Source organism: Hemicordylus capensis, chromosome 2 (genome assembly GCF_027244095.1).
Source record: "Hemicordylus capensis ecotype Gifberg chromosome 2, rHemCap1.1.pri, whole genome shotgun sequence".
In the NCBI taxonomy this organism is placed as follows: domain Eukaryota; kingdom Metazoa; phylum Chordata; class Lepidosauria; order Squamata; family Cordylidae; genus Hemicordylus; species Hemicordylus capensis.
Window position 1 is genome coordinate 75,053,232 of NC_069658.1, and position 26,187 is coordinate 75,079,418.

Consider the following 26,187-nt stretch of genomic DNA (forward strand, 5'->3'; position numbering starts at 1 on the left):
CCAGTAATCTGAGAGAAAGTGCTGCAGCTCTATAGGTGGTTGCTAGCAGAAGCCAGGCAAGCAGCAGGGTCATCTGAAGTGCTGAGTGTGGTTTCCAGGCAAACAAGGGCTGGTTCAAAAGGTTCAAGCACTGCTATAGCCGCCACAGCATCAAGCGGGAAGCTAGTACAGCAATATCCAGCAGAGTTCCAGCAGCTGATTGAGTCCAGATGCTGCTGGCCAGAGCAGGTCTTCAATTCTGATGAGACAGCCTGTTCTGGAAGCAGATACTATCGTGATCCTTTAACAGCAAAGAAGAAAGAACTGCTCCAGGTTTCAAGGTGGCCAAGGACCACCTCACACTGCTGGTGTGTGGCAGTATTGCAGGCGACTGCGTGCTCACTCCCATACTCCTGTACTGAGCACAGTACCTTTGTGCCCTGAAAGGGAAGAATAAAAGCCAGCTTCCAGAGAGCCAACAGGAGAGCATGGGTGACCGCAATGGTTTCCTCTGACTGGGTGAATAACTGTTTTCTGCATGAGATATCTGGCCTTCAGGGTTCTCTAGCTACTTGACAATGACTCTGGCCATGCTGAGGCCCTGCAGTTTGCACACCTGAACCTGGAGATTGTCTTCTTGCCACCCATTTTTTTAAAAAAATTATTTTATTTATATGTAATTAAACCGCTTTGGGAACTTTTGTTGAAAAGTAGTATATAAATATTTCTATTTGTATTCATACACCACCACCTCATTGATCCAACTAATGGACCAAGGTCTGATCACAACCTTCAAGTTATACTACGCTCACCACACTTTCAGGAGGCTGCTGGATTTCATGGAAGTCAATATCTCTCTCTTGATCAGCAATTGCTGGAGGAGCTGCAGAATCATAGACTGTGTTGAGAACATCGCAACATCCCTTGTAGAGATCAAGCCTACACATGGAATGAAGTTGTGGTCTGGGGCAGTCACTTCTTCATCTACCGCAGCAGTTCCCTTTGTAACCGAGGTGCAGCGGATCACCAGCCTTGTGTGCACCGTTGGTGGAGAAGGCCTGGAAGTCATCCAGCCACATGAGGTGAAGGAATTCCTTCAGTCCCATTAGGAAGAGCTCACAAAGGAAGAATTGGAGGAGAAAGAGGAAGAGCTGCTCCCTAAGCCCATCATCACAAATGGGCTCTCTGAGATCCTGCAGCTGGAGATTTCTTGGCGGACAAAGTGTTTGAACTTGATCCCCTGATGAAGCACAGCATCAAGTTCAAAAGACAGCTGGAAGCTGCTTTGCAACCCTATAAGGATACCTACAAGGCTCTACAAATCAAGACCAAACAAAGCACCATCACTAGACACTTTGCAAAGGTAGCTACAGCCGCCACAGCCGCCGCCGCAGCTGCAGAGTGGTCGTCATCACCAGAAAGTGACACCTGCACTTTCCACCGCTTTGAGGAAGAAGAGGATGGTGATGACAATGACAGCAACAGGTCTGCCTCTGCAGGGCCTGCTTCTGTTATGTGATCTGTGCTTCAAGCAGATGACTGGAGATGGAGTGCCACTAACTCCAGCAGTGGAGTGAAAGAACTCCATTACTTTCTAAACTTGATTTTTGGTGCTGCAGGCTAGAGACTGGAGAGAGAGATGGAGTGCTGTTAATTCCAACAATGGAGGAAAGACACTCCCCCATGTGCATTGACTTGAACTGAAACCAATTCTGTGCTGCCTCTTTGACCGGCCTACCAACCAGTCAGACCAGGGGGTTGTGCTGCCAGTTGTTGGGTTTCTGCTATGAGGTGGGGAAACTTCATGATTAGACATTACTGGAGAAGCTGGGGACCACTGCTGGAGGAATTGGAGAGTTGCAGAGCTGAGGTGGCCAAGGTACAGTGCTGTGCTATGTGCTCCATCTTTATTTCTGCTTTTTTACTGGGTGTTTGTGTGTTGGTGGTTTTTTGTTTTCCGAGGTTCAGGAACCTAACCTCCCAATTCCCATAGACTCAATGTCTCATTATTAGCAGTTTCATTATCCACGGTTGTAGGTGGGAATGGAACCCCTGCAAATAATGAGGGCCTCTTGTACCTTATATCTTTCTAACCCAGACTCAGCAATTACTAAAACTGAGAAAATACTAGAAGAATTTAGAAAGGCCTCGGGTTTCAAAATTAACTTTAAGAAGTCAGTTGTTGCATCTTATGACCCCACTACAAAATCAATGATGTTGCTAAATCAAGCCACTAAAAATGGAGATCTGAATACTGACAGAGGATTCCTCACCCATTGAGACTAATTGTAAACCTTTATTCCAAAAAATTAAACATGATCTACTCAAATAGAATAAGTTGAATTTGTCTTTACTTCAAAGAGGTCTGCTAGTGAAAATGGTGATTCTACCAAGATTTCTTTTCCTTTTCCAAGCTCTCCCTTGTCCTATCCTTTGTTCTCAGTTAAAGGTTTGGAAGCAATTATTTGACTGCTTTCTGTGGTGTAATAAAAACAACAACCCAGAGTCCAGATAGCTGTCTTGAGACAGCATGCTAAGAGTGGTGGGTTAAAAACACCTGACTTTAAGCTGACTATGAATCGGTATTCTGGCACAAATACCTAAACTTCTATTATCACATAATTCATAACCCTGGGGAAACAGAACTGGTTTCCATACAATATGGAAGAAGTACCGTGGCAAGACTTGAAGGACAGACCATTATCTACATTAGACAATCTTATCTACTCGCCACCATACAAACCAGGGATAAATTGAGATATCAACTTGCTCCTCCTCCTTCCCCAATAGCCACAATTTTTGGCCAGTACTCTTTCCCACCTGGAAGACATATTAAAGCCTTTCAAATCTGGAAAAAGGCCAGACTCACTAAACACTACTTCTTTATGAACAAATACAAGATGTTCGCAAAAAAGGCCCTCTCACTAAACACTACTTCTTTATGAACAAATACAAGATGTTCGCAAAACAAGAATTGACCTCCAAAACCAATGGTCTGCATTTGCCATGGTTCGCATACTTACAAATATCACCCCTCGTAGCATTAAATTCATGGATAACGAAACTAAACTGACCGAAGATCTTATTTGAACCTATAATAATAACTGACTATGCTAAATATAAAGAGTTATTAGCCCAAATTTATGATGTCTTATGGAAAACTGGAAAGTTAAACTGCTGTAGAAATTTAGAGGGGGAAAAGACCTTATTCAAGAAATTGATTACCTTAAATGGAGCCAAGTCTGGAATTCTAAATCTTTATCTTTAAATAGTAAAGAAAACATATACAAGATACTGGCCAGGTGGCCTCTCTCCAGTCCACTTGGCAGCATCAAACTCAGCAAATTCCTCTAAATGTTGGAAGGGATGTGGTAGTAAAGGAAATGGCACCAATGGTAAACTTGCACCTATGTTTCTAAATGTGGGCTCAAGATTCATGGCCATATTGTTGCAATTACTATAATAATCTACTTGATCCTATAAACTATTTACTTGATTTACCCTTTCAAGGCAAGCTTGACCCTTCACACAACAAACTCTTTCACTTATTGGCGACTGCTGTGCAACTCACAATTGGATCTGTATGGAGAAAAAGGGGTCACTTCTCTAAAAGAGACTGGTTTGTAAAAACTTGGAACATTATGATAATCAATAAAGTCTCCTCAGCTTTAAAAACCCGTCAGCCATCATAATCAAGATACCCTCTTTAATATGAGATGGGGAACCCTTTTGGAACTACACAGAAGGGGGGAAGATCCAGTCTATTCACCCTCATCACTTACATGTGTCTATTTCTGGTGAGATATCTATTATTTGATTGGCAATTGGTAAAAGCTAGTGTTGGTTCAGAGACTTAACTTTAGTATTTTATGTTTAAGTCCTATGTGATACAGTTGCAATCGTGTCCATTGTCTATGCTTGTCACTTATATTGAAGTTCTTTATTCATCTTTTTTGTAGCATACGTGAAAATTCCTCAATAAAACAAAAAAAATCTATGCACTTGGTTTTAAATACCTGAATTATCTGTGTGCTGAGTTCTTTTTCTTAGGAATATGAAAAATAAAATAATTGTTCTAAATTACTTAGCCTCTGATGTAAATGCTCTTTGGAAATCCAGAAGATATTTGCCCAACATTATTTTAAAACTATGGAGTAATGTTAGTGCAACAGGTACAAAGGTAGCCCTGGTATAATCAAATCATCATTTAAACCTCACCTTTTGCCTGCATTATTGTGATTACAAGCTCAACCATTGTACCTAGCCAAATTGTTCATTGTTTTTCAAAAATAAAAATACCCAGTAGGTTTTCTTTACAAGTTTGGGAATGAAAAAATCTATTTCTTGCTTGCCACTGCTTCTAAAAGCTAATAGAAGTGGAATAATTGTTTTTGCAAATTCTTTAATCTCTTTCTGCATTGTGTCTCTCCCTCTCCACTTCTTCGTGAACATTTGCTTGATCAGTCACTTAATCCTTCTGTCTCCTCTGTCCATTTTCTCATCATGTTGCATTATTTCTAGCCTGAGGTCATTGTTCCTACAGCAGTCAGGAACGTGCATCCCCACTTCTTTCTTTCCACACTCCCAATTGGGTTGCAATCTGTTCTTAGAAAACCCTGAGCCTTTATTTTCTTTAGACCTGTGATCAATAAGACTTGCAAAATTGTGTTCACCATTTTTTTGGTCCACGTCTCAAGAAGAGCCAACCTGTTCTACAGTTTGAAAATCACTGATTAATATATATTAAATCTGGATATAAGTTTCCTTTATATTGGACTTATATTGGAGATGATTCATCTATCAAGATCAGTATTATCTACTTTGATTGTCACTGACTCTCCAGGGTTTCAGACAGGCTCTTTCCTAGTCGTATCTGGAAATGATAGGGTTGAACTTTGGACTGTCTGCATGTGATTACAGCTTTATCCCCAATTTGTTGTGTAGCAAATATGACTTTTGTCTTGAAAGATCTGTATCTTTCTGCACATAAACTAGAAGTATATGAAGTAGAAAATTGCAAGAATAGAAGGAGGAAGGGTTGGGTGTGATTTTTTGTTTTGGTGAGATTTTTAAACAGCATTGCACTGGCTCTGAGCAAGCGACAATGTTACCACATGGAGCAGGCAAACAAAAATAGTATAGGCATATAGAGGTGAATGACACTTTGCCTGACATGTACGAGGCAGAAGTGTCACGTGTACGGAGCAAAGAGTGTGCTCTGCTGCCTTTGATAGAATTGAAAAACTAGGCTTCCACTAACATAAGGACATTGATAGTTTGATAGTCTATTGAAATTTAGCCACTGTCCAAATAAGAGGCGGTCTTTTGAGTGGCCAGTTAACTGGTATCGCAGCCTTGCAATCTTGAATTGGTTAGGGAAATAAGATGTAACCAGCAGACCTGGCGCAGAACGTCTGCACCGTCTTCCCCTGGGCATCTCTGATGCCCGCCTGGCCTGCCCCCCCACTGCCCCGCTTCTGGCCGGCTTTCAAGCTGGCCGGCCCCTCCTCTTCTCCCGCCGCTTCCTCACCCTGGCGGCCACCCCGCTGCTGCCTCCCCGCCGCCGCTGGCCTGCCGCCACTGCCGTCTCCCCGCCACCATGGCCGGGCCAGCCGCCGCAGCTGTCTCCCCGCCACAGCTACCATCTCCCCACCCCCGTGGCCGGGCCAGCCGCCGCCCCAATGTGGCCGGGCCGTCGCCACCTCGCCTGTCTCTCCTCGCTGCCAACAGCAGCCAACCAGTGCCCAGCCAATCTGGTGCCTCCCTCGCCGGCACGCATAGCCTTGCCACATCCCTACGCGTGGCTGGTGGCTGGCTAAGAGGATTAAGTTTAACGATGATGATTCTGGGAGTCTGGTAATGTTTCTTCTTGAAACATAATTCTGTATGTTGAGCAAAATGGGACTACCTTGACTATTTTTCCACTTGTCTAAATCTTAGCTAGTGCAGATATCACTAGTGTTCAACATAGTTCTGATATTTTATATAATTTACAGTAGTTTTTCTCCTGTTGTCTGGAGTTGTACAATATGCAAGCTTGAATTTTGAATGCTTAGCTGTTTGTGAGAGGGAAAACCTTAGGAAAATCCATGCTGAAATATATTTAATAGATTCAGATGAATGTGGCTTGCTCACCAAAGAAAACCACATGGCTCTGTGGTCTCCAGGAGTCGACACCGATTCGATGACACAACTTTACTTTAAGTCCAATAAAGGAATCAATTTTTTTAAAAACCATACTGGACTATAGTCTGGCACCCTGCCCTAGATTATTCTGTGTTGGAGTTCCATGTTCAGCTTGGTTCTTGGCATTTGCTTTAGCCATAAGCCCATATAGTCTTATCCAGCATTGAACTCCCTGGGTTGATTGGGTCCATACAGAGTTTGGAATCCTTTGATATCCTCCTGTTGTTCCAGTATATGTTCAGCCTCCAATTAGTAAAAACAGAATAAAAGAATGCAGTTTTTATTTATGATATTCTTTCTGCCCTTGTGAGTAAAAATCCTAGATAATAAAAACACTCCTTTAAAAATAAGAGTATGCTTTTATGAAGAGGAAAAGGACTGGATTTCGTAGTTATGCTGTACAGTTTCATTCATTCAGCTGAAGAATTATTAGGCTAGGGAGAACCACTTGTTTTAGAATTTATTCATGTTGAAATAGATGCTCCAGCATGGATCATGTAGCTGAAATGTGTCATTGATAAACTGTGTCTTTTGGGCTATCCATTCAGGTGTTGCAATTTGATTGCAAAGCGTAAGTAATAATTTAACTGTTCCAGTTGTAGCCTCCAGTAAATGGATAGATCATGTGACATTGCAGAGGAGACAGTTGTTTGCTCCAATTCTGTTACATTTCTGATAGTGATGTGAGCACAGCTGGTGGAGGATGGTGTTTTGTGTCTCACAGCAAATCCTTTGTCTTCTAGGGCTATAATCCTCAGAGGACATGCTTCACTTTCATCCTGCAATTTTGCTAAGACAGTCGGTCTCGGCTGCTAATTATTGAGGCTAGAGGTTATGAAATACGAAGCACATTTCATTGGCTTTGTGAAGCTACAGCGTTGATGCATTCGCAGTTTTTGGAAAGCTTTGAGTGATAAAGAGTACTCCATTTCTCTCTCTATAATGTCATAAATTCTTCCATTAACAGAGGGCACCTCCAAGCAAGCATGATACAGGCTCGCATGAAGCTGAGAGGCAAAATGAAGGTCAAGGAGCAGCAGAAATCAGCGTGGCCACTGCTGGCAGTAGTCAGGTAAAGCTACCCTCTCATTTCTTACTAATGTTTAAATATATGGTGTGTTTGTGGGTGGGATGCAGTGGTTCTGTTACAACAATATAATTGTGGAAGAATAGATTCCTTCATATGCATTGAACTGGAAAAGTCTTGCCGCTGGAGGAGATGAAAGCTTTCTAATCTGCTACAAATGATTTTTCTAAATAAACAGAATTTAAATATTGCACATGTGAGCTGGTGTAATTCTTGCTCAATGGGTATTATGTAAATAACTGATTCTGTCAAACTGATTTTGTCATTTTTTTCAAGTTGGAATATGATTGAGAGAAATTGGCTTTGATACTACTTTAAAATGGCTACTAAAATGCTGCACAATTTTTGTGGCCTTGAAATAGAAGCTTCTGGTTACAAATACCTTGCCCTTTTAAAATGAAATACAGTATTATATAAATCATTGGAATTGTACATTTCTGCAGTCTGAGATTGTCTGCACTTAGGTTGAAAGGGATACATTTCTCATAAAGGTTTTCTGTTCCTTTTGCTCTTTGTGTTAATCCAGATGTAGTCATGTCCTGTTGATTTTATTTGTTCAGCATTTTTAAAGTCTGTTTACATTGGGAATATGACTGACTAATTAGTATTAGTATAACACTCTATTTTGCTTACATCAACACTTCATAATATAAGTGGATGCTTTAGAATCTCCACACCAGAAATTGAAATTACTTTAGCCTCAAACCAGTACAGTTTTGTAGAATATCTATTCATATTTTCTGTTGGACAAATAATTTAAATCCATTAAAATATTTTATAATGCTGCATAGCTTCACATTCAACATAACATTTAACTTGTTTGCACTGCATTCCTCTTATTCTGTCGTAGCCCTTTTACTGTCACAGCGACTACTCAGAGTTAAGAGGTGCAGCGGGAGGTTATCTACCAGTCTTGGTTAAAATATATTTTATTTTGATTCATTTTCTCTGCTGTTTTCTGAGTGATAGTCAGGAGATCCACACTAATCCTAATGAAAACATTGCTCTGGTGTTTGTTGGGTGTTTTTTTTTTAAGGCAAACCGATTCTTTTGGACTGAGGGCATGTTATTCTCTGTAGCACACTGTGTGTGTGTGTGTGTGTGTGTGTGCACGCGTGTGTGCGCACTGATATGAATGAGAATTCTATTGTGGACAAGAAGCTGTTCTTCATGAAGAGAGGATGGGCAAAGTGTCTTATAGCCAATGAGCTTACTATTGAGTATAGAAATAATGAAACATAGTTTTTGTGTGTTAGAATTTTGGATGGTTTACGTCAAAATTATTAGTTTTATTTTTCCTCTCTCAGTGTATGAATCTAGTGACTCAATCTGCCTTACTGTGAGACATCTGGGGATTACTTACTTTTTATGCAAAACCAGGGCGGGAAGGCTTAATGGATTGGGCACCAGTATTTTATTTCTGGGAACTCAGCTCATTCCACCTTGTGTCCATTAGCAATGGGGATTACCAGAGTGCAAAACTCTTAATGTACTAGTTATGTCAGCCAGTTTTTACAGTCAAACAAGCAACATTATAATGGAAGATGTATCTGCCATGGATGATAATTTCTGAAAGGCAACCTTCTCCTCTTCTGCATGACTGCACTGTTGTACATATTCTCTGCTCTACTGCATTTTGCTTTGAGAGGAAATGAAATTTGGGTGTTCCTAAGTTAGCTGAAGGATGTTAAGTAACAAGGTTTTTTAATGAGAAAAATCATTCTGCAGGCAGTGTGTTCAAGGAACAGAATATTAAAAGAATAAAAATTTAGAACATAAGTCAGGAGCAGAAGTGGGGTTATTGGGATTAAGATAAGATGTGGCAGGACCACTTGGGTTAATTAGAGAGACTATGTACAAATAGAAGTGAAGAGGAAGAGATGGCAGCAAAGGGCCAATGCATCAGGATAGATGAAACGCTATGAGAGCTAGTTCATGCACTCCCTGTCTCCTCTTTTGCATGCACGAGGAGGAGGGTTAAAGCTTCTACTTTAAATCTGATGTAAACCACAGCTCTGCATTACATATGGTCTCAGGATGTAATTTATTCAAACCAGAGTTAGGTAAAGTGTTCCGTCGAGTTGGTTTCAACTCCTGGCGACCACAGAGCCCTGCCTTTGTTGGAATACAGGAGGGTTTACCATTTTCTCCTCCCACGCAGTATGAGCTGATGCCTTTCAGCATCTTCCTATATCGCTGCTGCCCAATATAGGTGTTTCCCATAGTCTGGGAAACATACCAGTGGGGATTCAGACTGGCAACCTCTGGCTTGATAATCAAGTCACTTCCCCACTGTGCCATTAGGTGGCTCACAGTTGGGTAGCACTACAGTATTATACCACAGTTCTGAAATGCTTTTACCTAACAGTGGTTCAAATAAATCACGGCATCTCAACTTGGTATGTCATGCAGAACTGTGGTTTGTTTCAAACTGAAAACGAACATGGGGGGAGAGAATCACCAAGAAAGTCTTAATTCAGACACTTTGAATTTTTGAAGAGGAAACTTCTCTAAAATGAGGAGTTTGGAGAAAAGAACACTGAAAGGGAAAATCGGGAGAGTCACTTTGCTCCAGAATGCATGGAGTTTACTTAAAACCACAGTACTAGAAGCCCCAGTTAGAATGTATACCAAAAAGGAGGAAAGGTACCACCAAGCCCAGGAGGATGCCAGCATGGCTAACAGGTAAAGTCAAGGAAGCTATAAAGGGGAAGAAGACTCCCCCTTTAGAATTTAGACTTCTGCTTCAGAAATTAGAAAGCCTGCCCAAATGAGGAGAACAGAAAGGAACACAAACACTGGCAAAAGAAATGCAAGGTGACAACAAGGGAGGCAAAAAGAGAGTTTGAGGAACATTTAGCTAAAAGCATCAAGAGGAATAACAAAAACTTCTTTAAATACATCAGAAGCAGGAAACCTGCCAGGGATATGGAGGTTGCAGAGATACTGAATGAGTTGTTTGCATCTGTCTTCATAGCAGAGGATACTGAGCATATACCAGTTCCTGAACCGGACTTCTCAGAGACAGAGGCTAAAGAGCTGAGTCAGATAGAGGTGATAAGAGATGACATTCTAAATGTTCTTGAAAAATTAAAAACTAGCAGTCACCAGGACGAGACGGCATCTATTCAAGAGTCCTTAACTGAAGTGTGAAATTGCCAACCTCCTTGCAAAAATATATAACTTATCTTTATAATCAGGCTCTGTACCAGAGGACTGAAAGTAGTCACTGTAACACCAATTTTCAAAAAGGGATCCAGGGGCAATCTGGGAAATTACAGGCTGGTTAGCTTAATTTCTGTTCCGGGCAAATTGATGAAAAGCATTCTCATGGATAAAATTTTAAAGCACATAGAAGAACAGGCCCTGCAGGGAGAGAAGCAGCATGACTTCTGCAAAGGTAAATCTTGCCTCATGAAACTTTTGGAGTTTTTTTAGAGTGTCAACAGGTATGTGGATAAAGGTGATCCGGTTTACATAGTATACCTGGACTTCCAAAAATCTTTCAACAAAGTTGCTCATCAAAGAGGTCCCATTCTGAATGAATGTGCACACACACTGCCTTGATACTGCCACCCAAAACAAAACTTATTCCGCACACAGATGAAAAAAATTAGAGAGAACCCTGCTCTTGAGTAAACCTAGCAGTCATAGGATAAGGGGACACGTACATGTGTGGATTGCTAACATGTTGAAGGACAGGAAACAGAGGGTAGTTATAAATGCAGAGTTTTCACAATGAAGGAAACTAAGACGTGGGGTCCCCCAGGGATCTGTACTGGGACCGGTGCTTTTTAATTTATTCATAAATGATCTAGAAGTTGGGGTAAGAAGTGAACTGGCCAAATTTTGCAGATGACACCAAACGATTTAGGGCAGTGAAATCCAAAACAGATTGTGAGGAGCTCCAATAGGATCTATCCAAACTGGGTGAGTGGGCGACAAAATGGCAAATGTGGTTCAGTGCTGGCAAGTGTAAAGTGATGCATATTGGGTCCAAAAAGCCCAACTTCACATATACACTGGTCGGATCTGAGCTGTCATTGACTGGCCAGGAGAGGGATCTTGGGGTCGTGGTGGACATCTCATTGAAAGTGTCGACTCAATGTGCGGCAGCTGTGAAAAAGGCCAATTCCATGCTAGGGATCATTAGGAAGGAGGTTGAAAATAAAACTGCTAATATTATAATGCCCTTATACAAAAAATATGGTACGGCCACACTTAGAGTACTGCGTACAATTTTGGTTACCATACCTAAAGAAGGACATTGTAGAACTGGAAAAGGTGTAGAAGAGGACAACGGAGATTATCAGGGGCCTAGAGCACATTCCTTATTAGACAAGGCTACAACATTTGGGGCTTTTTAGTTTCGAAAAAGATGACTGTGGGGAGACATGATAGAGGTCTGTAAAATCATGAATGGTGTGAAGAGAGTTGATAGAGATGTTTCTTCCTCTCGCATAACACTAGAATCAGGGATCACCCCATGAAATTTGTTGCCAAGAAATTTAGGACCAACTAAGGCAAGTACTTTTTCACACCACACATAATTAATCTATGGAATTCTCTGCCACAATATGTGGTGTCAGGCAACAACTTGGATGGCTTTAAGAGGAGTTTGGATAACTTCATGGAGGAGAGGTCTACCAATGGCTACTAGTCTGAGGGCTACAGGCCACCTCCAGCCTCAAAGGCAGGATATCCCTGAATACCAGTTGCAGGGGAGTAACAGCAGGAGAGAGGATATGCCCTTAGCTCTTGCTTGTGGGCTTCCCAATGGCTTGACCCAATAGGGCTGCTGTTACGTTCTTAAAAACTTTCATTCTCTTCTCACATGAAAAATGGCAGGGAGTGTGAAACCCACCAATCCTTCAGGCTTGTCCTTGAATTACAAAACCATGGCAGCAAATTAAATTGAGCCTGTCAAAATGAATATGTGAGCAGAAGGGTACCTACACAAGAGCAATCAACCCTGTTCACTTTCCATTTTTCTACATTTTTTGAATTGGTCTGCTTTCAGGGAATAAACTAATGAATCATTGAGTTTGATTTGACATTTTCAATAAATTCTGGGTCTTTCAAACAACTTATACATGATTGGTTATCTGCATAATAGCTACCCCTAAGCTCTAATAAAGGTAAAGGTAAAGTTGTGCGGTAATAAAGGTAAAGGTAGAGTAGGTGTCGACTCCTGGTGACCACAGAGCCATGTGGTTTCCTTTGGTAGAATACAGGAGGGGTTTACCATTGCTGCCTCCTGTGCAGAATGAGACGATGCCTTTCAGTACCTCCTTATATCACTGCTGCCTGATATAAGTGTTTCCTATATTCTGGGAAATTTGAACCAGCTACCTCTTGCTCACTAGGCAAGTCATTTCCCTGCTGTGCCATTAGGTGGCTTGAGTTCTAATAGCAAGCTTAATATAATCATGAACTTCTCTACAGGCTCCATGGGTACTCAGTTGCACCCAAAGCTTCAGCTTGTGCAGCTTTTTTTCTTTCATTTTAGTGATGAGGGATAGCTGTGTGCATGCAAAATGCATAGTATTCTCTTATGCTCTCATTTTCGCTTCCTTTCTGCAACTTTTGTATAGCTCCTCTCCTTTCATTTACCCAAGTCCTTCCATATCTCCTTCCCTGTCCCTTCTTCTCTTGTACTGTATCTGTTTAATACTCTGTTCCCTTAACACCTTACTATCACATCTAAGGCTCAGACAAGGAGGGGCTGCATGAGGAACAATGTGAAGGTGCTGGACTTGTGATCAGAGTAACTGCAGAGAGCAGGATGAGGCAAGACACTGAACAAGATTACTAGAGAGAAGGGCTGGGTTCTAGGGATGTGCACAAACCGTTCGAGTACTTTTAAGGAATTGGACAAGGAACTTTAAGGAAAAGGAGAACAGGTCCTTATGTACTGCTGCCCCATACAGCTTCCTGCTGGGGCGGTGCACATCCCAATATTCCACCCCCCTTCCCGTGCTGCGTCAGCATGCACATGACATCCATGCATGCATAGGCACCATTTGCGTGGTGGTCATGCTAATTGTGCCTGTGCATGCACAGTTGTAATGTGCATGCTGATGCCACATGCGGGGGGGGGGGGATATTGGGATGCGCACCACCCCAGCAGGAAGCTGTATGGGGCAGCAGCACGTAAGGACCTGCTCTCCTTTTCCTTAAAGTTCCTGGTCCAATTTCCCTATAAGTGCTTGAAGCACAGTTCATGCGCATCCCTACTGAGATCCGGTGCCAAAGAATGAGTCTAAAGCAGCAGACTTGAGCAGCAGGCTTCCATGGAGCTTCTCATTTTGAACCAGTGGCATAGTCCACAATGTTCTCACGGGCCTTGTGAACACAGACTGCCGCTGCCAAGGAGCTGCTGCTGCCTCCTCCCCTCTTTGCTGCCACTGCCATTGCTTCCTTCCTCGCTTGATACCAAGCTGCGTTCTTTTGCGGGGGCGACCAGTGAGGGGGTGGGAGATTTTGTTGCTGGCACAAGAGAGGAAAGGAAGCCTTGTGTCTTCTCCCCTCACTTGCTGCTCTAAGAGCCAGGCTCTTACAGCAGCAAGTGAGGCGGGGGGAGAGGCCAAGAGGCTTCATTTCTCACACCAGCAAAGAACTCTCCCACCCCCTCACTGGTCAGCCCTGCAACCGCTGGCAGCTTAATGGCAGCAAGAGGAGGAAGGAGGTGGCAGTGAAGATGGCAGTGGGATGAGGAGGAGGCAACAAGCCGAGGCAGGGGGTGGTGTGCCCCCATACAAGTGGTGGCAGGAGGAGATGTGGGGAATGTAGGTCACCATAGAGCTTGCTCTGCCTCTGGGTTGAGCTGTTGTACTAGCAAGGGTCTGAATGCAAGTAAAAGGTTTGTATAGGAACAGTAACTGACATGCTCTCCATATATACCTTAGAGCACCTATATAGGCAAGGGGTTACTGGTTGGGCCAAATAAATCGAAATACTTTTTTTGTTTAAAACTTCTATCCTGTAAATACAGTCACTATCCAAGGGTCTCGGTGTATATGTTAGAAGTTCAAATAGAACACAAACATGTTACTTCAGTTTTTGTGCCCTTGGTCTAGTATTCTTAACATTAGCACATCTTAACTAAACTACCTAGTGATTTTAGGAACATAAGAAGCAGACTTATACCATGTCAGATCCTTGGTCCATCTAGCTCAGTATTGTCTACACAGACTGGCAGCAGCTTCTCCAAGGTTGCAGGCAGGAATCTCTCTCAGCCCTATCCTGGAGATGCTAGGGAGGGAACTTGAAACCTTCTGCTCTTCCCAGAGTGGCTCCATTCCCTAAGGGGTCTATCTTACAGTGCTCACACATCAAATCTCCTATTCATATGCAACCAGGACAGAACCTGCTTAGTTAAGGAGACAAGTCATGAATGCTACCACAAGACCAGCTTTCCTCTTATTATTCACCTGGAGCAAGTAGTGCTAGAATAATTATTCAGAAATATTAAATGCTGAATTGGAAGTGAGTGACGTTCCAGCGATCCTGAAGGAGGCTGTTGTGAGGCCTTTCCTGGCAAAAAAATTAATTGCTTGACCCTCCCTGTCTGATAAACTTACCATTGTGGGCAAGATGTTTGACCTTGTGGTAGGAAATTGGCTTTTTAAAGACCAAAATAGTCTTGGCCACCAGAGTGGATGAGGTGCCCTGGGAGATGGACTGGGGGAGTATGACCTTATTGATTCTTCTGGATTTCGTGGCAGCTTTCAGTATTGCTGACCTATAGTGTCCTTCTGGGGTGCTTAGCTGTAAAAGCATTGAGCAACAAGCTGTGGTGGCTCCAGTTCTTTCACTCCGATCTCTGAAGGTGATGCTGGGAGCTGTTGTTCTACTGCATTTGTTAGATTCTAGATTGTTCTAATTGCACTAGAACAACCCCAGCACAGTATCCCTCCAGTGGCTGTTGCTGGTGACTCTTATGCTTCTTTTTTTAGACTGTGAGCCCTTTGGGAACAGGCAACCATCTTATTTATGTATTTTCCTCTGTAAACCTCTTTGAGAACTTTGATTGAAGAGCGGTATATAAATATTTGTTGTAGTTGTAGTGGGACAATTTGAGTATTCTACTGCATCGGCTTATGGGGCATGGCAGAGTACCATCTTGTTGTCTATGCTTTTCAACACTTGCATGGCACAACGGAGTGAGGTCATTTGGAGATTTAAGCTTGGATGACTTTTGTATATGGATTGTACCCAGCTCTATCTTCTAAGCCTGGAAGGGTGGGAGAAGTTTTGAGGAGTGCTTGGGAGTTAATTAACAAGCTGAATTCAGACAAGATGGAGGTACTGTTTAATTGATGGTTCAGAAATTCCATTTTCAACCGATGCTGGATAGCGTTGCGCGCGCGCACACACACACACCCCTTGAGGATGCTTTCCTGTAAAAGTTAGACCTGGCCTCAGTTGTCCAGGGTGGAGTACTATCATGTGCTCTGCAGTGGGGCTGCCCTTGACAACAGTTCAGAAACAGTGGTTCATTCAAAACGCCACTGATAGGCTTGTGACTGGGACCAAGAGATTGAAACACATCACTCTGACTTTGTATCCGTTTTACTAGTTGTCAATTTCTTTCTGGGTGCAGTTCAGGTTGCTCAGCAGCCTTCTCCATTGCTGCCCCTGGACTTTGGAATGCGCTCTCTGTTGAAATAAGAGCCTCCCCATCTCTGGCAACTTTTTAAAAGGCACTGAAGAGACATTTATTCACCCAGGCTTTTAATTAGATTTATAGTTTTAATATTTTTAATATTGGGTTTTAATTGTTAATTGATTTGGTGTTTTAAATTATTTTAATTGCAAACCACCCAGAGACGCAAGTTTTGGACAGTATGGAAATATTTCAAATAAATGCTAGTTTTACCTTAATGGGTCGGTGCCCCAGGCCGTTTGGGGATTTAAAGTTATCTCCAGAACTGCTTCCTCTCATATGAACCTGCCTAAGAACTCTGATCAATCTTGCAGAGCCCTCTCCATATTTCTGTATGATGCAGCAGGTGAGCATGAGGGGAGAGGGCTGTCTTATTGATGTTGCCTAGAATATCCTCCCCAAGGAAGTACCCCAGTCCTGTCGTGCTCTGCCTTTCAGCGGAAAATGAAAATTGTCCTGTTCCAGTCTGCTTTTGCTTACATCTGTTACTCTTTGCTAGTTGTTTTAAACTGCTGTTTTGTTTCAGGACTATAATGTTGAGTTGATGTTCATCTATAAATGTGTAACTTCTGTGAGACTGCTTTGAATGGTTAGGTACCTTGGGTGCAGTTCAATTGTCGAAAGACTAAATATAAATCAAAGTAATAAATAACACTAAATAATACAACCACCATTGTTGTAGGCAGGCAGCCAAGTCAAAGTGATGTGAGGAGCAACTGCCCTCAGGCAAGCATCCAGATTACAAACTATACTGGTGTAGGCTCGTCTCATTTCCACCTCCTCATCTCCTAGGCAAGCAAACACAAGGTAGACTACTCAGGCTGTACAACTTCAGTCCTCCATCTGTTGTTGGCATGTGACTCCCATTATCCCTGATTATTGGCCATTGTGGCCAGTAGTCTGGGATTATGGGAGTTGTAGACCAACAGAAGCTGGATGGCCAAAGTTGTGCAGCCCTGCTTTAACCACAGCTCATCATTCCCTGGTGCTCAACAATGCTATGGCACCTGCCTGTATGTCTTTATCTTTTAACTTTAAGACAGAAATAATTTAAATTTGATTTTTGTTCAAAAGCCAAGCTGTAAATAAATTGAAAATCCATTACTAATTAGCACTTTTCAAATCTTAATCACAATCAATCTTCTGCCATTGAAACCTTGCTAGTCACTTCATTTTGTGGTAGGAAAGAAAATCAGTGGAATTGGTTAAGCGAGTTGATTTGTCAACTTAATTTAATTATAACTTTCAAATTGTTATATTTTTTATTATGTTAAAATACTGGAATTAAAATGATTTTGCATTGCAGAAACACTTACATCACCTAATTGTAATTTCTAGGGTTCAGCTGCTCGGATGGACCAGGACACCTCAAGTATTATGAGTTCTAACAGTAGCTATTCTGTTCCTCGAAGATTGACCAGTCACCTGGGTACCAAGGTAACCGAAGTTTACTACAAATTGCTAAGTTTACGTTTCTAATAAAATATCCACATTGGTTTCTATAAAGGGTGTTAATATTTATAAAGGAATTCTTCTACTCACTAACTCTGTGGAATTTTAGGAATAGAAGTGTGATATTTTACCCTTGTGTTTAGGTCAGGTCTTAAGAAAAATATGGCATATATTTAAATAGCCTGTCTAGGAAATTCTGTTAAAACTCTAACATTATTTTCTTGTGTAATTTAGAAAAATACTAAACTGAAGTTGCAATTCTATAACTTTGAGGTACACAAGCCTGAGGATTGTTATAGCAACATATAGAACTCAAATAATGAACTCCAGCAACATATTGCTTTATGGTAGACATGAATGTGTAATCAATTTTTGATTTTGAACTTTTCCAAGCATATTTTCTGGGATTTGTATACCTAAGGCCGATATAGACATAATGCTGAGTGGTCCACATGTTCCCTCCCTTCTGGAGTGTGAATACCCACTAATTGTTGGGTTAAATGCAGATAATTACATTGACATTGATGTTAACCTCCGTTAAAGCTAACCAGGATTTCTGCTTAATCCAGGATCTGAAACCATGGTTAGCAGTGCTCCAGAGTGCAGAGAATTTAAGGATTATGTGACCAATTCAGAATTGCTTGGCCATGATTATCTCTGCATTGGCTCAGAAAGAATAATTCTATGCTGTCTGAAATATACTTATTTTGAGCTAATTTGTTCTAATATAATCGGTTCAAGGAATTGTATTGTATTGCATACATGTACAGCACTTTCTCAAGTCTGCTTTGGGCATTAGACATTCTAAATATACCCAGCTGTTATTTCTCATGTGAAAGGGAAGATATGACTTGGAGAAATTGAGAACAAGTCTTGAAGGTTTCTTGAAAGTTTCTTGAAACTGCATATAGAGGAAGTCTTGAAGCAGTATTTAGTAGGGATATGCACAGAATCACAGAGGCGCGGTCCGGCACGGGGGGGTATGGAGCTTTAAGGGTGGGGGGGTAGTACTTACCCCTCTCACCAATTTTCCCCCTCCGGCTCTCGACTTCGTAGCAAAGTTTTTGGGGCGTCAGCGTTCCTCCCTGCCCCCATCGTTGCCCAGCAAAAAGGGAAGTTGTGGGCGCGTGCACGGCCATCGCCGCTGCATGCGCACCACACACAATGTGTGACGTGTGCGGCGCACATGTATGGCGGTGGGCGCACACGCACCGCAACGGGCACATGCGTGCCCTCAACTTCCCATTTTGCCGGGCAACGACAGGGGCAGGGGCGGCAGGGAGGAACGCTGCCGCCCCAAAAACTTTGCTACAAAGTTGAGCGCCAGAGGGGGGAAAGTGGCGAGAGGGGTAAGTACTACCCCCACCCCACCCTTAAAGCTACATCTCCCCCCCACCCCCCTCGCTGGACCAGCCCCTATCCAGACTGGTTCGGAGGCCTCTACCATGGCCCCGGACTGGTCCGCTGCACATCCCTAGTATTTAGAGCAGTTGAATTTTACTCCATGGCTTAATTATCAGTGAAATATTAAGGCATCAGTAATATAAACCTGTAAATCTCAAAGGAGACTAGCCCTTCTCCCTGACTTACTAGTTTTGTATGTGTAGGGAGTTTGTATATATGGGGGAAGATTCAGACATTAGAAGCATAGTCTACTGATCTCATTTTTTGGAACCGAAGAAATTTGTTCAGACCTTAGAGTCCCTCACCTAGCTTGTTTAGTTAAAATGTGGTTGTGCATTATGCCTGAACTGGGGTCTGCCCACAAGCTGTGGTTTGAGGCCAACAAACCAGGATCTGGAACCATGATTTGGAGTTGATTTGCAAACCACCATTTTTGCTGTCGTTCTGCATTGTGTCTGAATTCACAGACCATTGATAAACCATAGTTCAGGCCATTGCTTAGCCTCAAGAGGCTGCTGCACCTTGGAGATGGGATATGAGATATGAAGCAGAGTCATGCGTAGATGGGGGGAAATGCAGACAAGCAATTGTATTATTTAGTTTCTCTGTCTATCTGTAAGAGCAAACCATGTTTTTGTGTTGTCTGAAACTACAATGGATGTTCCAGTGTTAGCAACTGAGCTCACCGAAGCACTCTTTCAGGAACTGAAGTAGAAGTGCTACACCACTTCTATTGCATTGTTGTTAGAGTTAGGGTAGAAAAGAGGAAGGGCTGTCCAAGGCTCCAGGAACAGAATTATACTAAAACAGTGCAGGTGGTTGTTTATTTAGATTATTTCATTCTTGTGTGTAAATATCCAGTATATTAATATGACCAATATAATTTTGCCTCAATGCTTCATTCCTTTAATTTTTGTGCTAGTGTACATTTTTTCTGACATCCCATTCAAACAAATTGCCCAGACTAATTGTGTGTTCTTTAGCTCGAAAGTGTTTATCTTTTGTGATGAAAGTATTCATAGTCTCTCTTGTGATTCTGTGGTTACATACATAAGTTAATATTAAGAACCTGTTCTTACATGTTGTTAATTAATCTTTAAAAACCTGCTCTTATGTAGTGCTTTTATCCACCTGTACATGTGGTAGCTTTTGACCTTAATCTTAACACATCAGCTATTCTCCCCCTCCTCCCCCCTCCAGCTGAGCAGTCCACTCCATGGGAAGTATTTTTACTTTAAGCTGCTTTTGAAATAGTTGTACCGGTCTTAAGGTGTTTTCAGCTGTCCAGTGGATTTATATTGACATATTGCATGTCAGGTTATTTTAGCAAGCCTGTCAATTCTCAGTAATTGCTTCAGCCCAATTGGACAATCAAAGCTGCTCGGTCAATTCTATTACTAGTGTTTCATGGTGTGACACTAGATTGCTGCCACAATAATAGTTCAAGGAGAATGCCATTAAGGTTTTCTGAAAATGCATAATGCTCTTTGTGTGGTTAATTAATTTATGAGCAACATTAGTTCTTATGTATAATGTTTTCTCTTACTGCTGCAATTTAACATTCATTTAGGAGTCCTGTAAAAGTGCTATATAGAATCTAATTATTAGCTATTGTATTTGCTAGGCTTTGAAAGGCTGAATTTTTAAAATATTTATCCTCTTATGGGCAAACGTTTTAAAATGCCTCTACAATGGTATTCTTCTCTTCCATTTTGCTCCAAAGCTTCTTGTGATTGTTACAGAATTTGCTAGGTAAAAGTATATGTGCCTGGTAGAGCAATTCTAAGCCTGTAGATATACGTTTTTACATGAAAATCTTAATCATATAAATGTACATACAGTTGAGGGGAAAATTCTGGTAAGTTTCTCATCTAAGCATTTGAGGATCATTTTTAAAAATGAAGAGCTATAATCCTTTTGATGTCATTACCATATTCTTTTTCTGTTACTTTAAAATAAAATGAAATTAACAGCTAAGGACTGTTATGCTTTAGAGTTATTTGACACAGTAGAAAAATATTCCTGGATGGACCTATGCCACCACTACATCATTCATATATATATTTTAAAATTGTAATCTTGTTTAATTCCATCTACTCTGCAGGTGGAAATGGTGTATTCATTGTTATCAATGCTGGGTACGCATGATAAAGATGACATGTCACGAACGTTGCTAGCCATGTCCAGCTCCCAGGACAGCTGCATAGCCATGCGCCAATCTGGATGCCTTCCCCTCCTCATCCAACTCCTACATGGCAATGATAAAGACTCTGTTTTGTTGGGAAACTCTCGGGGCAGTAAGGAAGCCCGTGCCAGAGCCAGCGCAGCCCTGCATAACATCATTCATTCACAACCTGACGATAAGCGAGGCAGGCGGGAAATAAGAGTTCTCCATCTTCTAGAACAAATCCGAGCTTACTGTGAAACGTGTTGGGATTGGCAGGAGGCACATGATCAGGGCATGGACCAGGACAAAAATCCAAGTATGTTTGTCCGAATGCTTAGAAATGGTTACCAAAAGATTTCAAAGCAGCGCAAAGTGGTGTTTAATGTTAGGGCTTTGAATTTAAGACTTAGCGGAGCAAAAGTATATAAGCAGGATATGTGAACTACAACACAAGAACCTATTGCTAGATGTTTTGGAGTTCAAACAAATAAAGTTCAGTTCAGTAACACCCCACCCCCCCACCCCCAGTCAGTACAGCCAGGCTCGGAGGATTTTTTCCTCCTTAACCATTATTTGGTAGCAGTGGTAATTGAATCAGAATCTTGACTACATGGAAGTGATTGTGGTTGGGTCCTATTATGTGTGGAACTGGGTTTTTCAGTCTTTTATGACAGTGTCCCCACCCACTCAATCAGGTGTGAAGCCTCAGTATGCTATTCAGTGAGGCTGTTCTCACACACAGCCTGACCCAGGCCAGGGACACCCAACTGGATTCGGCTGCACGTGAGAACCACTGAGATCAGGCCTGATCCCGGTGGGCCAGTACTGCCTAGCCCAGCTTTTAGCCAGGGTTAAGGGAGCAAGGCCTCCAGAGCTGCGCACTGCACCACATAGTGCTGCTCATCTGGGAGCATGATATGGACTCTCAGAAACAAGCAATCTGTCATCTGGGGGGGGGGGAGTGAGTAAATCCATCCTTCCTACCACCACCACCACCCCACCTGCTGCCCCGCCCACCCGGTAGTGAGAACAACCTCAATATGTTCTTGCACTTGATGTGAAATGGGCGTCAGGGAGTCAAATCATTTAAAAAAAACTAGGCCCAGTTCCTGTTCATATTAATCAGTATTTTTTTAATTCTTTGGTTCAGGCGCTGACTTTAAATAAGCCATTTGGTGACGGATTCAGACACTTTGAACCAGTTTAGATACATTTCGTGCAGAATAATGTCCATCTCTTTAGCTTGCAATGTACAGTAATTCTAAAATGAACTCAATGGCAATTATTTGAGAAAAATGTAAGTTACCAGTGGTAACTATTTAAGAAAAAGATAATAAAACAAATACATACATACATACATACATACATACATACATACATAAAACAACCCCTGCTAACTGGGCAAAGAGGCACCTTTTACTGTGGTGATTCTCTTTATTTAGCAGGGGGAGAGTAACTGGCCCTATCCACCTCCAGCACAGTACCTCCAGTGACTGTTGCTGGTGTCTATCTTGTGGTTTTTTTTAGAATGTGAGCCCTTTGGGGACATCTTATTTATTTATTATTTCTCTGTGTCAACCGCCCTGAGCCATTTTTGGAAGGGCGGTATAGAAATCGAATTAATAATCAATCATACATACATACATACAACAGGGTAAACCCAGAAAAAGCAAAACATTAATCATACAAGTGAAAGCCGAGTGTCTGATTACTGAATGTAATGAGCAGGATCCAGACTAGCTTAGGCTTAGTTTAAGGACATATAATAAAGTCATTGCATGAAGAAAGGAGCCTCTTTTCCAGACTAGTTCTTGTACAGTGGATTAAGGTTCAATACGTGCTTATGGAACACAATCCCATATGGAAGATGGTTGCCTAAAGGGAATATTACACATTGTATTAGCAAAATGATAATATTATGCAGCAATGCAAACTGCTTAGAGATTATATTTTCTTACCTGCTGTGAGCGTAATGCTAGCCTGGATCCTGCTCTTTGTCCTTTTTCACTGAAAGAACTCAAGTGGTGCCAGGGTTGTCTTGATAATCTGGCCAGATGTGACTTTCAACCACTTACATCTGATAAGAAGGCTTCACATTTTTCCATCTGGGAAAGACTGCACAATTATGCATAATTAGACTGCCTTTTCAGTTGACCAATAAACAGTTTTAAAGTCTGATCTCAAAACTTGGTTCTGTTAAATACCTAGTTAATGGATCAAGCAAATAATAATTATTCTCCTCCTTCTGAGACAGTGCCAGCTCCAGCTGACCATCAAATCTGCCCTGCGGTGTGTGTCCTAATGAAGCTTTCATTTGATGAAGAGCATAGGCATGCAATGAATGAACTTGGTAAGACGAAAAGGATTACTTTGCAAGAAAATAACAAATGTTTTTTCTTCTTTCTATACACTTGCTAAATTAAAGCGTGTCAGTAAGAACTATAATACAGGTGGACCTCGTTACTTTCAGTCCCGACACCTGCGATTCCACGTATCCATGGTTGGGCAATTGACACCTGACATTGGTATATGTGGTTCCTAGGTGTCCAGAAACTCCGAAGGCATTTCTTGCCACCATTTTGCAGCACAAGGCCATTTTGTACTCCCGGGGGGGGGTTGTGATTTTTCCTCTGGAAAATGGCAGAATTTTGGCTTCTGCGGGGGCTTTGCTGTACAGCACTTTCTTTCTCTTATTGCTTCAGTGTTTAGCCTTTAAAAAAAAAGAAGAAGAAGCCGCCTCCAGGAACCTAACCGCCCCTCCCCCCCCCGATTCCCATTGCCTTGATGCCTTGTTATCCGTGGTTTCACTATCCGTGGCTTCAGCCGAGAACGAAACCCCCACAGATAACGAAGTCCACCTGTACATCACTATCATTCCTTCCGATTTAATTGCACACATCCAAATAGGAAATAGGACAATTGATGTATGTGTGTAAAATGAACTAAAGCTCTTATACTTTCATAAGTGACAAATGCTCATCATGTCCAAAGGAACAAAGGAAACATATCTGAATGCTTAAAGAATATTTCTTCTCTTAAACTGGATAATACAACATGAATGTTTAGTACTCTGTCCTAAAATACCCCTTGCTCTTTAAGACAGTTCTCAGTTGATGTGGATGTTCTGTAATTAGCCCCTTTTTTTTGTTTTTGGCACTTTGGAGAATAAATATATTTAGAAAATAATTTCTAACAAACATTTCAATTACTTTTTATAGGGGGGCTGCAGGCCATTGCAGAACTTCTACAGGTGGACTGTGAAATGTATGGGCTTACTAATGACCACTATAGTGTTACATTAAGACGATATGCTGGAATGGCTCTGACGAATTTAACTTTTGGAGATGTTGCCAATAAGGTAAGTTTTGAATGTGTAGTTTCTTACTGAATAACTTTAATAATTAGAATATTGGCTTTGTCTACATAGAATGTTGTTGACATTAATGTCAGCGGCTGAATAAAGAGCAGAATTTATCAGGCAGCTGTAATTCAAGCATGCTATGAAGCCCTGAATACTGGCTGTAACAGAAGCACAAAACTTCTCATGATTCTGTGAGCAGACTTAAGAGGGGGTGGCAGGGAAGGCGGCAACAGCTTGCCTTCCCCACAAATGATCGAGAAGAGTTGCTGGGTGTGCAACTCGCGCACCCAGGCAGCATGGAGGTTCGGGGGCTGGGATGTGTTGTCCTGGCCCCCAGAAATCACGGTGCACGGTGCCTTATGGGGATCCCCCCAGTGCTGGCCATGAACCTGCTCCTCTGGCACATGAGCCAGCAGGCTCCCTTGCCTGGGTGTGCCTGCCTTAGCCCAGTCTTGGCTGCTCGTGAGAACAGCCTCAAGGTGCGATTCAATTAGTCTCTTTACTTTGGATTTTTTTCCTTTTTAGCGAAGCTTGGCAGAATATCTTTGGCAAAATATGAGTCTCTTGGAGTTTGCACTTAGGCAGTAATTTGCATCAGAGTTTAATTAATCTTTGTGAGTTATTTAAATTGGCACATTACATACATAACCTTTAATGCTATCCTTAAATGTTTGATCTCTTGTCGCCATAATACTGCTTAACCATTTGTTTCACAAAATCTCTCTGCTTTTGTTCCAACAGGCTACATTATGTTCAATGAAGGGTTGCATGAGAGCTCTTGTAGCCCAGTTAAAATCTGAAAGTGAAGATTTGCAGCAGGTGAATCTTGTTAGTGGGATGTTTATGTTGTGCATTTTCCTACTTGCTGCCAAGTATTCAAGCCTATTGATTTATTTAGGCTACCATTTATTTAAGTCAATTTTCCTAGTATCCACAATTGTGTTCTTGAAGTTTTTTCCATTTCATTCTTAACATACATACTTCATGCTTTTCAGAAGTCTCAAAATAAACCAAAATTTGCAACATGTTCACCAATATGGAATTCTCTAAACCAGTTTCTCCCTTTTGTTGAGGGAGCAGAGCATTGACTTCTCCCCATCATCTGCAAATTGGGGGGGATGTAGGAAGACGAGCAGTTCCTTCTCCTACCCTTTGAGGGTGAGTGGTGGCAGAGCTGCTACTGCTGCCTCCATGCAGAGGATGGGAGGGGCAGAAGCTGCTGCCAAGTCTGTTGACAAGGATGACTTCTCTTCTCCCTCCTCATCAGTGAATGAGCTTTTCTCCCACAGGCCCTGTGTCATCACATGAGGCCCTGAGAAGTCCATTTGCAAATGGGGAGGACAGGAGGCGGCACTGGTGGTCTAAGTGTTTTTGAACTGCCACTGCTATCTCTCACCTGCCTCCCCATCCACAAACTGAACATCCCCTAACTGTGAGGATGATTCCATTTTGCAAGTGGAAGGTGAATGGGGGAAGATGGCACCAGCAGCACCACCACCACCTTTCAGCATCCCTCATGGGCCCTAGCCTTGAAGGTTTATTGTGGGACAATACATAATTTGGACAGCCTCTGACACTACGGTTGAGTTTTTGGTGATAGTATAGATAGATGTTTTACTTTGATCAAGGAGGCCTTTGTAGAATTATACAACAACTGTTAAGATGAGGGGGAAATCGAAGCAATTTGAGTTTTATTTGCCCCTTTTATCTAAAGCAGTCGTACTAGGAATTATTTCATTTTAAGGTGCAGCTATTGCTGGCTGGCTTTTGGCTGCTCTAATGAAGTCCTTAATGTACCATCTTAATTTTATTATAAAACATTTATTTCATTCATTAACATTAAACTGGCCAAATACAAGACTTTTTAGATAAATTTATACCTA

General features: G+C 41.9%; 1 protein-coding gene across 16 annotated transcripts in view; it reads left to right on the forward strand.

Annotated features, from left to right (window-relative positions):
• Nucleotides 1–26,187, forward strand: part of APC (APC regulator of WNT signaling pathway) — a 111,791-nt gene that overhangs the window by 70,872 nt on the left and 14,732 nt on the right. For all 16 annotated transcript variants that reach the window (XM_053294271.1, XM_053294274.1, XM_053294272.1 and 13 more), the window contains 6 exons: nt 7,133–7,237; nt 17,259–17,357; nt 20,881–21,259; nt 23,198–23,293; nt 24,162–24,301; nt 25,046–25,123. In XM_053294271.1, the coding sequence (XP_053150246.1) occupies nt 7,133–7,237; nt 17,259–17,357; nt 20,881–21,259; nt 23,198–23,293; nt 24,162–24,301; nt 25,046–25,123 (897 nt within the window). The remainder of the gene's footprint in view (nt 1–7,132; nt 7,238–17,258; nt 17,358–20,880; nt 21,260–23,197; nt 23,294–24,161; nt 24,302–25,045; nt 25,124–26,187) is intronic.